Below are 17,999 nucleotides of genomic sequence, written 5' to 3'. Positions count from 1 at the left end.
TGTATCCGTGACATGCTGCAACCTAGTAGTTTGAAAGGAGTTCAACTCTGACTATTTGAGGTCATAGCTCAAACTTTAGAAGGTACAGGCCAAATACAAATCCTTATTTTAGACCTAGGAGGAAATGTGACATTTGACATGACTTTCAACTCAGAGAGTCTGGAGTAGATTGCATCTTGTTGTTCATATACATAAACCACTATAAAACAGGTTAACCGTGCAGCCAGATCATAAAGCCCTATAAAGAATTTACAATCCAAGGCCTTAGATCCTGACTTCAGTGACTTCCATTCACATTATGAAGTTGCAGAATCACAGCCCAAGGCTGTAGAGACCCAGAATGACTTTCCCTATAATGGCTGCCCTCATTATGTTGCTTCTGTGCTCTCAATGACCACTTGGTGGGCACTCAGGCAACTTGGAGAGATAAGCTGTTTTAGTAAATACAGAGGATAAAAGCCAGATTGGGGAAGGGTAAACAGTAGATTGGGACAAGGAGTCTGGTGGACTGGCACTAGATGGAGGGAGAGAAAATGTGAATGGGAGATAAAGGGACTCTGGGAATGGTTGGAAAAGAGTACTAGGACTACAGGCTCAGTGAGGAGACTGCACCAGTAAGAGAAATGGGGGTTGGGGACTGGGAGCCAGTTGTGCTGACAGGAACACTGAGATCAAATATGGAGCTGTGGGGAGTGGAGAAAATTAGAACTGGTTGGATGAAGACTAGAATTATCAATGAGTGATGATGGTGGTGGGAGAATTGGAGCAGGGGACAAAAAGAGGCAGATCTGACAAGGAGCTGCAATGCAGAGGGTGATTAGGACTGGCTGGGCAAGAAGATTGACTGGGACAAGTTGGAGGGGCTATGGCAGAAGGAGTCAAGCTTGGGGAAAACAAGCAGAAGAGTCTGTGCCCACTACAGCATGCATCCCTCCAGAGCTTGCAAAGGAAATCAAGATTACAGAGCTTCACCATTTCTCTGCTGTCAGCAAGTATCTGTGAAATCCACTGGCAACGTATGTCTCAATCCTGTCTAATGTCAGTCCATATAGAGGATGATAACTTACTATTGCTATCAGTTACTCCATTAGCTCAAGTGCAGAGGTCTGTGTGGTTGCTCTAAAGGCTCCAACACTGCTTATAATTCAAGTGGGTATCAACATGATGGATTTTTTTGAATTCAGTTTGCTTTTTTAAAAACCTAGGAAGTTAAACACAAAAAACTAAATTAAAAAAATATTATTAAGGTCAAAGGTGGGTGACAATCTCTTTTACCGGACCAACATTTGTTGGTGAAAGAGATAAGCTTTTGAGCTTACACTGAAGACCTAAAGAAGAGCTCTATGTAAACTCAAAAGCTTGTCTCTTTCACCAACAGAAGTTGGTTCAGTAAAAAAATTACCTCAACCACCTGATGTCTCTAATATCCTGGGACCAACATGGCTACAATAACACTGCAAACATTATTAAGGTTGTGAAGACAATCACTCAAAAATAGGAAATTCCAGGATGAAATTTGCCTGTGTATATGTACTATGGTGTAGTATTTAATTACATGATCACATATTATTTTTTTAAAACAGGAATCCTGTCTCATTCAGTACACAGGATAATTAAAATGTATACAGCAGTATACACCCAAACGTATACACCCAAAGGCCATAATGAAGATCAGAGCCCCATTATATTAGGTTTTGCCCCAAAGAAACTAAAATCTGCACAGACATTCCAGACAAAAGGTGGGAAAAAGGGAGGCAAAGAAAGTGAAACTTCACAAGAAGCTCAGTTTCAAACACAAAAACCTCCTTCCTTTAGGCTTTGTGGTTTAACCAAAATATTAGAGGCTTGACAAGTCTTGAGCTGCCTCCCCTCCCTATGGTTAGAGCACTCCAAAACACAAACCATATTGATATAATCTTCCTTAGGAACTCTTTGTCCAGACTTCTAGTCAGCAAAAATCTTTCCCTCTATTTCCCTCTGTCTTGCCCATATCAATAACTCAGTCCTTTTTAATCTAAAGTAATGAGCCTCACTAGTGTCAGCTACCCCGAGCTGCCAGCACAGAATTCCTCCATCAGCTAATTGAGTGCTTGCTGGAAATAATCCTAGGTGACTTTTTAGCACCTGTTTCTAGTGGCCCTATTGTTGTTCATGTCTCCTTTTAAAAAAACAGGACAAATTCAAAACCAGTGCATAAAAAGTAAAACTAAAGAGTGAAAGGAGCTCTATATAGAAAGAGGCAAAAGGAAATATATCCCAACAAAAATGAATGGTTCACTATCTTTTTCATAAGATATCCTAATACAACAATTTTTCTTCATATTACGCTCAGAGAAAAGACAATTCTAAAGTGGGGCCCCATTATGCTAAGCAGTCCACAGACACCCTGCTTTTATGTGAAAATACATTACTTTACCATAGAGTGTTGTGCTAAATTTAAAAACGAAACCAGAATCTATAGTCCTGATACATTAGAATGCCTCCTGTCCTGAAGAAAGTGTTTGTTTTACAGGAACTTGTTGTACAACGGAATGCACCCTACAAACAGGTAATATTTTAGTTGATCCAAGACTGTAGAGTTGGGCTCAAATTACAAAATTGGGATTGGCATTTCAAACGTTCCAGCATTCAGGAATGTTAAGTCTGATGTTTATCTTTTGACTCATTATCAAGCCACTTGAAAATTCAGTTGTGGATACAACCTCAGATCTATAAAAATCATCAAGATTTGGGTTTTTGGAAACTCAGATTGAGTTTGCGAACCTCAGCTAACTAGGCCTGTCATCTTGGGCTGAATTTAAAATAATCTGGGACAATTTAGTTTGCTTAGATTGTAAACTCGTTGAGGTGGGGGCTGCCTTTTTTTCTCTGTCTTTGTATAGCTACTGTTTTGGGACTAAGGGATTAAGGGTATGTCTACATAGCAAAGAAAAACCCATGACTGGCCCATGCCTGCTGACTTGGGTTCACGGGAATTGGGCTGTGGGGCTGTCTCACTGATGTGTAGACTTCTAGGCGTGGGCTGGTGTCTGAGCTCTGGCACTCCCCTACCTCACAGGGCCCTAAAGTGAGGGCTCCAGCCCGAGCCCAGATGTCTACACAGCAGTGAAACAGCCCCGTAGCCTGAGTAGGCTGGCACAGGCCAGGCGCTGGTGTCTAGTTGCTGTGTAGACATACCCTGAAAGACCCAGATTACATACTTCCCATCCACAAAGTTCCCTATTCTGCAAGCAGGATCAGGAAACCCCCAGGGAATTTAAAGTGATAGCTCACAATTTTAACACAGTTTTCAAAACAACCACACACACATATATAAAAATACATTTTTATTTTTTGTAAAGAACCTCAGTGTGTGGAATTGTAACCAATATTGCTCCTTCAGCTGGAGAGCTGGTAACAAAACCCCTTTTTCTTAAATTATATGACTTCCTAACTTCTCCATTCAGATGAAACAGAAGTCAGTCATTTTTTTTGTTTGTTTTTTGATGAGCAGTTTCTGACTATATCAGATGGGTCTCTGACTCCTGAAAAATCTTTTCCCATAAATACAGATCTTCTGGGATGCATATCAGACAGGTGACCACTTCTCAGGCAGCTAAGAATACCCACAAGAGACATGTTCACCAGACACTTCCCAACCAGCACTTTCTCTCATTATTTTTTTGAACTGACTGAAAATGAATTGCTGCTTATCAGAAATCTCTGGCAGGCCACAAAATGAGGATCAGCTTTCCTTTAATAAAAGAAAAACTCTATTTTATACTTTTGTCCCTTCAGATAGATCTGATTATTAGACTTAAAATTGCAATAGTAAATCATTTCCTTTATATTCCAGATAAGCAATGATCTTATAAAGAAAATGATACTCCAATAGTGACAATTGAACATAAATAAATAAATAAAAAGAATTTGTACATCATAAAGAAAACAATTGCCTATATTAACCTGCATTTGTAAAGATTCAAACAGTGAGCACTATAGTTCTTTCCTTTAGCCCCGAACGACAATAAAATATTCAACACCAAAAATTAAGCAAGATAAAAATCATAGAACACAATTGTAATTACATGATCTTATGTCAGCTGACTGCACTTGTCAAACCAAACTTTACTTAAATGTATAACTTCAGTGGTCACCATAGAAAAGTCAGCATTTGCCAACATTCACTATGTGGTGTTGTCTTGGTCATTGTTCTGAATAGATAATAATGGGATGTAAACTGCTGAAAAAATTTATCTGATATAAAATGCAAAACATAGGTCAGGCTACGGCTACACTGACGGCGGCAAATTCGCCACTGTCAGATCGATTTCTCTGGATCGACTGAGCGGTCAGTGCAGACCCGCTCAGTCGATCCAGAAATCGACGTACTAAGACCAGCTACAAAAGTAGTGTAGCGCTGCATCGACGGGAACGCTGTTCCTGTCGGCGCAGCACAGTGCAGACGACGCGCAGAAGAGAAGCTCAGCAGTTGACGGGACTTACGCAAAGTATGCAAAAAACTTGTGTAAAATGAGGCAGACAAGCATCGTTCAAATAAAGATTAAAACTTACTTCTCGTTCCAGTTGGCCAGGAAAAAAAAAGACTTTTTAGCTGGTATATTTTTGCAGTTCTTCACTTGACATATTTTCTTCCCAGCATAAGTTAATGAACAGGAAAAAGAGAAGACTTTGTAGCTACAAAGAAAAAGGAATTAAACAGATTAAATGTAATTTAATATACCTTATAGATGAAATTTGGGGTTAGCTATTCAGAATGCTGAAAGGCTCATCATTATCGATGGAAGTGAAATAATAAGGCTTATGCTAGTATTTTAATAAATGCATATTATTCTTTAATTGTCAGAGTACCGGAGCGGTGGTCAGGACTCTTAGGGTCTGTTCCCAGCTCTGTTCTGACAAAGCCTGCTCCTTCACCACTGTAATCAAGAGGAGTTTTGCCATTGACTTTATGGTGCATAGAATCAGACCTTCATAGTGTAACATTGGGCAACAGTAAATCTTTTTGTGCCCCAGGTTCCACATCTGTGAAGATATGATAATGCTTCCAGAAATGTGTAATTACTACTGTATGTGTATTTATTATTATGATGGTCAATGACTGTGTTGGACACTCATCTGCTTAGGTTTAGATTATGGTTGAAGTTTTGGATTCAAAACAGTTTCAGGGCTGTAATTTGATTCTGGATTCAACCTAAATGAAATCATGTGGAATATCAGCCCAAACAGTGAAATATTAGAATATCAGCTCTTCCTCCAAGATTTCCACCTTCTTGCAAAAAATTGTCTCTTTCCAGTCTTATTCTGAACAAGAACTATAGGCACAGTTTAGAGCTAGGGAGTCTAGAGAAGCAAATTTAAAGGAGTTTGGCAACTTGAGATTCCTCTTTTTGCCTTCTTTATAAAATTCTTTATAAAATTCATTGTTGATATTTTCCAATAATATTAATTATTATATTATATATTTTTCTTTTTACCTGAGGGGACAAAAACGAGGAATCAGCTGGGAGAATTCCATGGAGAAAAAGGATGTGATATTTAATTATAACTAAAAGGAATTGCATGTTGTCTTAATTATGACGACAATGCCATTTATACTTTAATCCTGCAATTGTAACATTGTGAAAGAGAAGATAAACACTGATAAGCCACTGACAGGAATCCTGCCAGCGGAAGTGAGAAGGAGAAGACAGAGATGAAGTTTGTTCTTGCCTAGAACAGAGAAAGTTGTTCCGGGTATAGTAGGAAGTGGGGGGAAAAGGAGGTAGTGGGAAGAGGGGAAATCATGGGACAGACAAACAAAGGAAGCAACAAGATGAATAGAACAAGAGCATACTGTGCAAGATTGTGAACAGGCAGAAACAAGAGCTGAGATGTGACGGCCAAAACCGTGCAGTGCCTTAGAAGGAAGAATGAGAAGTCTGAATGTGAAAGGAGGCAGACAGCCAGTAAAGACCCTAGAGAAAGGTAGTTACAGAGCTGCAGTGGTAGGAAAAAAAGACTATTTTAGCTACTGTATGTTGGAAAGATTGGAGAGGGAGATTTAAAAAGAAAAATGATTCTCATTTTCTCATATGTCTGTATATTGAGATAGAGCTCAAGTGAACAGTGGCCTCTAGGCCACATATAATTTCACATCTTAGTGGTAAAACAAAATAAAATACACTGGGAACAATACAACCATCTGCAGAATCAGAGCAGTGATTATGCTTCTGTATCTATTAAGTAATGCAAATTTTCTCAAACTTTTATTAAACTGCTAATTATAGCTAAACGCTGTATAGTGCATTCCTTTGCTAATGTTCTAATGCAAATGATCCCATTGTGTTTTAATCAGTCATACGAAATTCAAAGGAAAGTGGGCGAATGGGGAAAACATTAATAAAAATCTGGAAAACAGCAGGTCCCCCTGTAACAATAACGCTGCCAGACTGCAGTCATCTGACCTTCTCTCTTGATTGCCTTGGTGCAGCGAGAGGAAAGCATTCACTTTACAATAAAGTAGGAAAACCAGCCATTTGAAGAGACACTAATTGAACAAATAAATAATGTGGACGAGATTATTTTTCTTAGCTTTTTTCTTTTATTAAAGTTGTCGCCCTCTGTTTTTCTCTGTAGTACTTAATGTACCAGATACATTCATGCCTATAAGATGACACATTTATTTATCCATCATCTGTAAACAAAAATTGTCACTCAATATGCTTAGCCTGGTAATCGTGGTTTAAATACATCTACCATGAGTGCCATTGTTAAGGTCAAATTCAGACCTGCTGTAAGCAGGTGCAGCTCCATTGACTCAGCAAGATGGCCTTGAACCATGAGCCACTCAGGATGCATGGCCCACACTCACCTTGCTTCACCCCTCTCTGTGGGCAGGTAGTATACCTCTTCCCCCCTTCATCCACACCCCTCTCTTGGCAGGTATCTTTCAAACACATACCTGTTGGGGCAGCTACCCACCCTGCCACTGTCCTCCCACACTTGTCCAGAGCAGGTGTCTAAGTGGCATCCTGAGTCCTCCACTTATGCTCCACTACCTATCATGCACCAAAAAGGTCCCTCTATGGAGTAAGTGGGTGCAGCATCCTAGAAAATAATACAGCTACATCCGCTTACACTTGATCTGAATTTGACCCATGCTTTCATAATAGCAACACAAAACATCTTTATTTACGTGCAGCAACCACACACTGCAACTAGCTGTAATGGATGTGAGAGAAAGAAACCCTTCTTAAGAATGCTACTGGCACCTCCTACCTTTTCAGCCAGGCTGCTGGAATGTTGTGGGCTGCATAAACTGTGAAGCTGAAGTGGGGATCTAGGTGGGCATCTGCACATGAAGGGCTTCTAGGTATTTTTGCAGGCTGAAAATCAGTGTTAAAGCTGCTGCTGAAAACATAGATGAGATGGGAGATGGCTGCAGACAACTCTGTCACAGCATTCTCTATCAAGACTGGGGGGAAAACAAAGGTTTGAAATAGGTCATTGGTAAAGAAGCATGTTTATTGTAGGTCAGCAATTATAGCTTTGAAATTCCTCCTATTAAATTGTAATTAAAATGAAAATCTATCAAGTGAAGCCAATTAGCCATCTGTGCTCCTGGAAGCAGCCTTAGCTCATTTTCTGGTCTATCATCAACAGATCTTTATTACAATACCTTCATAAGAACATAAGAATAGCCATACTGGGTCAGACCAATGGTCCATCAGTATCCTGTCTTCTGACAGTGGCCAATGCCAGGAGGTTCAGAGGGAATGAATAGAACAGGTAACATCAAGTGATCCATCCCGTCGGCCATTCTCAGCTTCTGGCAAACAGCAATCCTTGCCCATTCTGGCTAATAGCCATTGATGGACCTATCCTCCATGAATTTATCTAGTTCTTTTTTGAACCCCATTATAGTCTTGGCCTTCACAACATCCTCTGGCAAGGAGTTCCATAGGTTGACTATGTGTGAAGAAATACTTCCTTTTGTTTATTTTAAGCCTGCTGCCTATTAATTTTATTTGCTGACTGATTCAGGAGAGGACTTTCCCTCTTATCCCAAGTAAGGCATTTTCAAAGGAAGACTTTTTAAACCACAGTAAAGTGAGCGTGCTTCAGATACATCATTTTAGTCTCTTAATTCCCATGCTGTGAGGATGTTTATCATGTACTCTGCACTTTCTGTAGCTAAGCAACTATTTAGTTCAGGGGAATTGGCAACACAGTAGAAGAGCTGAGAAATTGTGCAAGTTAAATGTTAATACTATGTGATTATTGTAATGTGTATTGTAGGACATATATAATCATTTATTAATATATGGTACAATTGTATTCAGACATAAAATAGATAAAGATATGCAGGCATAATTAGCACTCAGCTTTACCACAGTGATGGGCACAAAGTAATTATCTAAATGGATCAAGAGATAAACACATTGAACAAAAGGCTATACTCTCACTTGCATCACACATTTATTCATGTTTCTTTCTATGTCTCCAATTCTCTATTGTTCTGCTGTTATGCTCATTGATTTTTTTAGCCACCTTTGCATTCTCTATATTTCTTGGGGCAGCCAAGGACTGGCCTGACTCCCAGTGTAAGTTGGAGCCCCAACCAGAAGGGCTGGAACAGAGCTGGGTCAGTTTTCCAGGTGACTCCTGGTGTAGGGGGCATGTCATGAAGAAAGGGAGACAGCCAGAGTGCAACGTGCTGGGTATTTCTGGTTGATCTAGAGCCAGCCTTCTCTAAAATACACTAGGGTTGCCCAGGCCTGTCCCTCCATACCCCACACCCTTGGTTATGTGGGTAAAATAACAGCTAGTCTAGGGTGCTGGAACAATTTTTATAGTGAGGATGCTGAGAGCCATTGAGCAACACTCTAAACTCTGTGTATGATGGAAATCACTTCAAGACGGGGTGAGGCAACACACTCAGCATCCCTAGTTCCAGAACCTACGAGCTAGTCCACCTATTGCTATACCTGTCTCTAGAAGTGGCAAATAGTTGATGCTGCAGAGGAAGACCCAAACATCCATAATGTATCTATTTGCTTAATACTGTAGCACAGGGGAAATTTCTGCTTGACACAAGTTAATTTTCTTCCCTGAAGTGAGTGGATTAACATCTCCTCCAGTTTTACTGTAGCTACTGTAAGTGCAGATACTATGCAAATTCATATAAATTTCTAAACCTTTATATAATTTTTGTAAGATTTTCAAAAATCATAATAGAATAAACACAAACATATTATCATTAATATTTGATTCTTTCCCTATCCCATTAAGAGTTTGAAATTGTGTGCTGCCGAAGGTTCGTGTTTTTAAAGATCTCGGTGGTGAGAAAGGAGCAGTTAGACAAGAGGGAAGTGCTCACAACTAGTTTTATTCACGAAGCACTTAATAATTAGAATTACAAGGAAAAAGGCTGCAAGACATGAGAAGAAGACGTTTAACAACACAAGGATAGGGAGACCCATTCTCCATCCTGCAAGCGAGTTGCAACCAGGGAGCCGACCGACCTGGGGCATCCGCTAGTGCCTCGACGGATCCACGGAGAGCCTCAAGTGGAGCAGCGCCTGGGGATCCCTGTATACCCCTCTTCTCCCCAATTCTGGCAATAAGTTTGCCAGCTACTGATTACGTACATCTCAATCCACCTAAGGATTGGGCCTTAACATTTGGTTCTTTTAGTCTATTGGCTATTAGCTAGGGGTATTTGGGACTAAGGGTATGTCTGTTTTGTAAAATCCAAAATAACTTTTGCTCAACTTCGATTAACCAGAAAAAAAAATAGGGAAAAATGGCTGCCTTTTTGCTAAGGGCATCTTTACACTGCCGTGGTGGCAGATAATGATGCAGCAGCATCAATTGAGCAGGTCTGTGTAGAGCACTCTCCTGTTGACTGAAATAGTCCACCTCCCTGAAAGGTAGAAGGCAACGTCGGCAGGAAATGCTTTCCTGTTCACGTAGCGTTGTGAAGACACCGTGCTGCATAGATGCAAGTACGTTGACGTGAGATACACTAGTTACATAACATAACTAGTGTATCTCACGTCGACCCAGCATGTGGCAGTGTAGACCAGGCCTAAGAAAAAAGATTTTCTAAATAAAATTGAAAAATTTATTTTCCAGTTTTTTGTTATAATGCTGAAAAACTCGGATGAAAAAAAGGGTTTTCAGTTTTCTATTAAAAATTGGAAAATTTCCATAGGAAGTTTGAATAAAAACGAAATGTTTTGTTTCTTTCAAAAACTGTTTGTGGAAAATGCTTACAATTTTCTGACCACTTCTACAAATAATTGTCAAATTCCAAAGGGAACTTGTCAAACTTTACAACTTTAGAAGTGCCATGAGAACTTCGGCAATCCTCAAGCAGTGAGTATATCTATTTTGCATTCCCTCCAAAAGATGGCACCTCCAGCAGCACAGAGGAAAGACACTGCAACTTGATCACCACCACTTCATGGTGCACTGCTTGCCTTTGCGAATGTCTTTGACCAAGTACTGACCAAATACTATGGATGTTTATTCTGTTAAATATGACCTCAGGTAGTAATTTCACCAGAAGGCTGCATACTCTGTAATATCGTATAAACCATTCATCCATTAGGTCTTCATGGAAGACACAGGCTGAGTTTTTGTATACATTTGCTTCTGTCTATAACGTGGATCACAAAAAAAAACATCAAATATTTATCAATTTTAATAATCATATTTTCTATTTTAGGGGAACACCCTGTGCTGCAGGCAGGTGGGAAGTCTAGAAATTATCATCTTTCCCCAGCACAAGTGACAATTAATAATAGAATTTTTGAAATAAAAACAGCCTAAAAAAAAACTTAATACGAACAGCATCACCTGTTTAAACACAAAGACACCAACAAGTTCTGACAGGACCTCATTGCAATCACTAAGATGCAGTTCCTAAGGATACATTACTGAATGGATTCTGCAATGCTTGTGAAATTAAGGGTGTAGCCAGAACAAAGAGAAAAGCCTTCCACTGAAAAAGACTGACACTTTCTGGCATAAATAAAAGGGTGTAGACAAGCAGATAGGTAAAAATAGGTTAGAGACCAATAATGTTCCTTAATAAATCAAACAGATTTTCTTTGAGGAAAGTGCTGATTCAGTAAAGCCCAAACTTGCAAATAGCCTCATACAGAGAAATGGTTTAGATTCTCACCACCAGGGTGTTTCAAAGAGAGTGCAGCAGAAGATGCCTTTGTGAATCAGGGGTAGATAGCAATTGGCAACTATTAATCACTTTCATGTTTAGCAAATTGTTGACCCAAGTAGAGTTTAACAAAGCTCCAAGGCGGAGGAATTCCTGCCCGTAGCACCTGTGTCCTGCCTGTAGCACCTGCATGCTCATCTCTCTGCTATACAGAAGAACACTATGCTCTTTCCTGCATCAGAGGAGCTCTTTATATAATTGTGTTTGTATTTCTTTATTTTTAATTAATTCAAAAAATGCTGGAAGTTTAAAATCCCCAATTTATCCAGGGTACAGGTACAGTTGGTTAGCGGTAGTACAAGCTACCTTGGCACTGATCTGGTAACCATACCCAGCCCTGACCAGAACCACCACTAAAGGCTTGTCTACAAAAGAAACCTTTCCAGAATAGCTGTTCTTGATTTATTCAGGAACAAAAGTGTCCATACACGAATTTAGAGTACCTTATTCTGAATTATCTTAATCCACTTTGGTAGTAGATTGAGCTAATTTGGAATAAACCATACACAGAAAATTAATCCTATCAGAAAAAATTAATCTGCTTTAAATTCAGTTTAAATTCATTTTGGATCAACTTTCATGTATAGACAAACCCTAGGCATGAAGAGTTCTACATTCTTTGTGTCCATTCAGTTCTCAGAAGTTCAGATCATGCTGAAAAAAAGAGTGAAAGATGCAAAAATGGGAGGGTTTTTTTGCAACGTTGACACTGACTGAGCAAATGAACTGAGACCATTAGTTAATTCACATAAGCCATCAAACACATATCAGGCAGTAACAATTTTCAGTCACTAGTAACCTGGTCTGATTTGAACTGAGGGACTAAAGATGGATACCTGTTTGCCCCCATTACCATTTTACTAAATCCCTTAAATTATATCATGAGCATAACAGCACTAGAGTTTATTAAAGAAGGATAGAAAAGTCACAGATAAACCTATACTCGCAGCTTCGCTGTGATGCTTCATTTCTCCTTTTTTTCAGCAAAAGAAGGGAGATTTAAGACAACCTCTAAAAAGGGATCTCAATCCACTCTTCCTTCTAAAATGCCCCCTATAACTGACTATATTTTCTAATCTGAGAAAAAAATTATGACTATTTTAACTCTAAGATGAATTTGAGACAATATAATGATCTACATAGATTTTGAAACACTTGCATTTGTTTTTCTTACAGCAACTGGTTTAAGCTATAAATTAAGAAGTGAATTTTCATTCATATTAATTCAAATTGAATAATAAGAATACACATTTTGCTAATTTGTTTATTTTTTTATTAATGTCTAAAAGAAGCATCTTTACCTCTGACTGGAGTTTCTACATTCTGAAGTGAAGTCTAAAAAGACAAAAAAAAAATATCATGAGTATTTATAATACAAAAAAGACTAAACACCAGATTTTATTAATGTGGGAAATGGTATTTGCATTAAGGTAACCCGCTGTTGGAGCAAAAGGGGAAAGCATAGATCATGAGAGAAAAGTACTAGATTGGGATGCAGGAGATCAGGGTTTAGTTCCTGTCTATACCACAAGCTTCACTTAGGATACATCTGCACAGCCCACAGCCACGAGTCTCGGAGCCTGGGGCAACAGATTCAGCCTTGCAGGAGCCTGGGCAACAACAGCGGGATAGCCACTGTGGCTCAGGCTGGAGCTCAGGCTCTGAAGCCCAGGGAATCACAATATTGTCACTCTCCCATCTTTTTGGTGTCTCTTTCTATAAGCAATTCCATGTCAGACTTGAGCCCCACTAATTTTTCAAAATGGGGCGCCTAAAAGTTAGGCTCCCAATTCCTTGCTAGATAGCTAAATCGCAAGCTTGATTTTCTACGAGTGTTGAGCACTCGTCTCCCTATGTCTTCACTGGGAGCTGCTTGGTGCTCAGAACCTCTGAAAGATCAGACCAATTATTTGTGCGCCTAAATATGGACTGAGCAAGCTAACTTTAATAGCCCCTTTTTAAAATTTAATTTTAACCAACTGTGCCACCAAGTCCTCATTTGCAATAAGTACCATTAATAGATTCATATTTACCAAGAAGCTATAAATGCGTTGCTGAAATAATCAGCTGAAGCATAGATAATGCCTAAAGAAAGTTAATACTGCAGTATGTCATTGGTTAATTTCTTAACAGCACCTTGTTGGAACCTTCTCAAGCCCTGTCCTGAAGGGTCAATTATTTCCTTATACGCATTAATCCCTTTGGTGTTGATCAGGGAGACCACACATTAGTAGCACCTCTATTTAAGAGGATCCTTTTAAAAGCTGTAATTCATTCACACCTGACATATGAGCAATGCCAGTATCCAGCTAGTTAGGCAGCACTCATCTGGTTAATATGAATGGAAGTCAAATGCTTACTTCAGAGAAGAAAAAGCAAACTGGTTCGAGATGTTTTCTCACAATATTTATACAGTGAAACAAATAAGAACAGATACCTTTGTTTTATCCTCTTGCATTGTGTAAAGTAAATAACCTTTTTGGAACAGTTCTTATAATTTCAACATACTGTAGCCCATTTAATACGTAATGGATTAGCACCTGTTCTGGCATGATTTGGTCTCCTAAGACTTTTTGTGAATCACAGTAAAACAGAGCAAGACAAGGATGAAAAGCATTAATTGTACAGCAGGCCCAGAATTTTCCTTCAATAGATTTTAAAAATTCCCAGGGTCAGGGTGGTTGAAAGACTGCATGAATCTTTTAGAGAGACACACCACCAGTTCATGCAGAAACTATCACTGATACCAACTTCTTTCATAATCTCCCATTCACAGTACATTTCATGGCAATGATGGTGATTTAAATAAACACACAGAGCTGGAAGAAATTTAGGCACTATTATATATAAATGTTGATGGCATAGATAGAAGCACAGCAAGATATACAAAAATAAATTACCATATGTAATTTACCCTGGAAGGCACAAGCATCAGTTTCCCTGAGGTGTAGTGTATGCAGGCAGCCCGTCAACTAGATGTGTAAAAAGTATTCCAAACAAAACCACAATACACAATACCCTAAACCATCAGAAAACCATGTGAGAAAGAAATTAAAACTGTTTTTCTATCATCTCTCTATTGCCTGAAATATTGCCTGAAAGCACAAGAAATGCAGCAAGTAGTTATGCAAATTTCATTTGAGCAATGGCACCAACTGCTTGGTTAACTGGAAAAAGGATGATCCTTGAATCAGTTACACACCCTGATTTCAGGCAACCCCACTGGAAACCTACAGTACTTTGGCTGCTATGCTGGTGGGTACTATAGAAACACCTAAACCAGACATATTAGATACGATAGTGGTCCACAGATCCCTAAGTATCAAGGAAAAAAATGTGTCAACAGTGGCCAAATGACACTGCACTGTATTTTTCATGGGGCCAAAGCTCCTATGCATACAAAACCTCCCCTGACTTCAGTGTGAGTTGTGCTTGAATAAAGACTTGAGGAATTGGCCCATCATCAAATAATACACTGCTGAATACTGATTCCGGCTACCTGTCTAGATATAGAGATAGATATGGTGAGCTAAGTTATTTCCTACTGAAGATCTGGCTCATCATTTATCCATACCTGCACATATATACATATTATACATATATACAGGAAATAATACTAGGAAAACTTAACTGAACTTGAGTTACTAAAAATGCAGCACAATATTTGCCTGCTTCTATGACATTTATAATTCAGCAGCCTCTGGGTAAGAAGCAGCTCTTTATGCAGCAAACCTGGACTTTTTGAGGGGCTGCTCAAGTCTACTTGACTGTCCTAGAACTTGATTCTGAAAAGAGTAAGAAACAAGCAGCAGCAGCAACATCTGCTGGCACAGGAACCATATGGTAGCTGACTTCAGCTATTTTTTTAAGTCAATTGTTAAGCACCTCTGTCTCACAAAGGAGGGAGGGGGTGTTAGTCAAGGTCATGGACAGTCTTCAAAACAAGGCTTCAAGGGACAGTGACCTAATTCAACTAACCAAGCCTGAAAACAAATGCTGATAGAAGAGAAATCTTACCAACGTGAAACTACTTTGTAAAGTTTGTTTCAATCTGGATATTCTATTCAGGGCTGGAGAGAAAGTATTTTGTCAGAAAAGAATCTGCAAGATTTTCTCTTTAATGTTCAGACTAGGCCATAACAGATGAGTAAACAGCACCATTATCATCATCGTCATCATAATCATTTATTACATGCTTTACAGTGGCATCTAGAGATCCTAGCTGAGGTCAGGCTTCCACTGTGATAGGTGTTTTTCATACAAATAAAGCTTACAATTTAACTAGACAAGACAGGAAAAGTTTTATTAATGACAACTTGATCTGCAAAGGCAAACAAGTTTACAGTTTTACAGGACCAAGAACTGACCCCAAAGAAAAGCAGAACCCAAGCTGTCAATTTCATTCACTAACAAACTTAAGACTCATGTAAGAAGACCTGCAATCATATAGTTCTTCCCCCATAATTCTTTGCTGCATTTAGGAGTACTGGGTTTCTCAGCCATCTGTATATTAAGAGCATGCCACTGAAGAAAATACTCTGCTCAGGGAGAAGATTTTTAACTCTGTCCTCACAAATGGCAGATGGAATCTACCTACGAGAGTCAGTAAGCCTTGTCATATACTCCTGTCATTTCTTTTATTTATTTCTCTGTTGAGCTGGCATCTGAAATACCAGAAGAATATTCTTGTGAATATTTCTATTTAAATTAACACCACACCAGAAAATGTGTGGTATTTCACAGACCCACTGAGATCGGAGGCTCCACAGGATAGGGATTTAAATGCTTATCAATGAAGCACCAGGGTGCTATAGAAACTAGACTTAACAATGAACAAGGAATAAGACGGAAGAAATTAAAGGAAACCAATTGATCTGATTTACTGTGAGAAAATTCAGCTATCCAGTCTTATGGCCTGGTCTAGAAAGATTGAACATAGGGCTAGGAAATAAGATTTTCTGAGCTTGAATTCCAGCTCTTTTATTCACTATGTACCCTTCGACAAGTCCATTCACTTCTCAGCCTCAGGTTTACTCATATAAAAATACTTGGATGGGATGATGATTGTATTGGGGTTTGAAAATGTAACGAACACAGATTTAAATGACTGATGGGAAATGTGTAATATGCCATAAAAAGTCATTGCTTGTACCATGTATCTCTTTCATGCTATTTGAAATGCTACAAAACAACTAAATTAGATTTCCACAATCACAGCAAGGTCAGGTCAGGTTAGAATTGAGAACCTGCTACCGCTATGACCATAAGTGGTATAACCTATATTGATGAACACTAAGTGTTGGGCAGAGGTTAACTGACCTAGAACCCTCAGGAAGCACCAACGGCTTCAGGCAGATGAATGCCTGAAGAAGGTAGTGGAACCACGATGGAGGAAATGCCATCAAAGAGCAGATGAGCAAATTCATTTAGTGTATTTGCCAATGGCATCCACTCAGAACAAATTGGGCCTTTCAGATGTTGCTGATAACCAATCTAAGAGTGGAGCCTCAAAGGCAGGTACATAGGAGGTCTCCTCTGCACTGACAATTCCTGCAACATAGCTGGTTCCAAATGTATAGACTTCTGTCCTTTCTTTTGTCCAAACCAGTAAAGCCAAGAGGGAGATGTTGACACAAAAGCATATCAATTGCCCAGGCTATTGCAGCCATATTATATGGAGAGGACACTTCATTCATGCTGGCAGCATGGACACAACATTGAAGGTGGCAGAAATCTTGAACCTGGAAAAAATAAGAAATTAAGAACTTTCCGGCTTGGAAGCTGGAATGATAGGACCCTGTGCCCGGGACTGACAGATGATGATGACCTACAATATACAAACAGCATATGGAAGTCAGCTTTGACAGACTGTGAGCTGTACAAACTCAATGTTGATATTGCAGCACTTCAGGAAACAAGACTTGCAGATGCTGGTTCTGACCAAGAGGCCAATTATATCTTCTTCTGGCAGGTTACAATCAGCAAAGAAAATCATCTGCATGGTGTCAGTTTCTCCGTGAGAAATAAGTAGGTAAAGCTCCTAGAAACACCCTTTGGGAAGTCAGAGTGCATTATCCTACTTACATTTCAGATGATTATCAGCGTTGTGAACATCATTAATGCTTATGCACCAATGCTCAAATCTAGCCCGGAGGAGAAAGATACAATTTACAACTCTTTGTACCAAGTCGTGAAAAGAATACCATCAATTAAGCAACTTTTCCTCCTTGTGACTTCAATGTAAGAGTCGGCGCAGATAACTCATGGCCAAATTACCTAAGACATTTTGGCATTGGCAAGATGACTGAGAACAGTCAATGACTGTATTACAATGTGTATTACTAATTCATATTTTGCAGAAAAAGATCGCCACAAAGTGTCATGGCAACATCCATGATTAGGCCACTGGCACCAATTAGATCTTTTCATCATCAGGAGGAAAGACCTACCTTCAGTGCAGAACACTCAAACATTTCACAGTGCTGATTGTGACACTAACCACTCTTTGATCATTAGCAAAGTGAAGATTACAGCTAAGAAACTAGAAAGAGCAAAACTTGGAAGCAAGCTCAAAATCAACACTACTAACATAAAAAACTAGAGGAAATGCAAGGAGTTTGTGAAGGCTTTTCAACTCAACATGCATGGGAAGTCACTACAAGAGAAGGCAGAGAAATTTTGAGAAGATTTAAGAACAACAATCCATGAAACAGATTTAGCTACATTTGGAGGAAAGAGATAATCAAAAAAGGATTGGTTTGAAGAAAATGAAATG

The 17,999-nt window shown here is 39.2% G+C and overlaps 1 protein-coding gene across 1 annotated transcript in view; it reads right to left on the bottom strand.

Moving 5' to 3' along the window:
* Window positions 1-17,999, bottom strand: part of PIK3C2G (phosphatidylinositol-4-phosphate 3-kinase catalytic subunit type 2 gamma) — a 262,202-nt gene that overhangs the window by 182,854 nt on the left and 61,349 nt on the right. Inside the window, exons 11-13 of the mRNA XM_067558969.1 lie at window positions 12,526-12,559; window positions 7,261-7,456; window positions 4,555-4,677 (exon numbers count right to left, since the gene is read on the bottom strand). Of these exons, the coding sequence (XP_067415070.1) occupies window positions 4,555-4,677; window positions 7,261-7,456; window positions 12,526-12,559 (353 nt within the window). The remainder of the gene's footprint in view (window positions 1-4,554; window positions 4,678-7,260; window positions 7,457-12,525; window positions 12,560-17,999) is intronic.

The sequence above is a fragment of the Emydura macquarii genome, unplaced genomic scaffold, assembly GCF_026122565.2.
Source record: "Emydura macquarii macquarii isolate MOO-44397 ecotype Brisbane River unplaced genomic scaffold, CSIRO-AGI_Emac_v2 contig_2205, whole genome shotgun sequence".
Classification (NCBI taxonomy): domain Eukaryota; kingdom Metazoa; phylum Chordata; order Testudines; family Chelidae; genus Emydura; species Emydura macquarii.
Note: the sequence above shows the minus strand (reverse complement) of the source record. Positions and strands in the feature narration are given on the sequence as shown.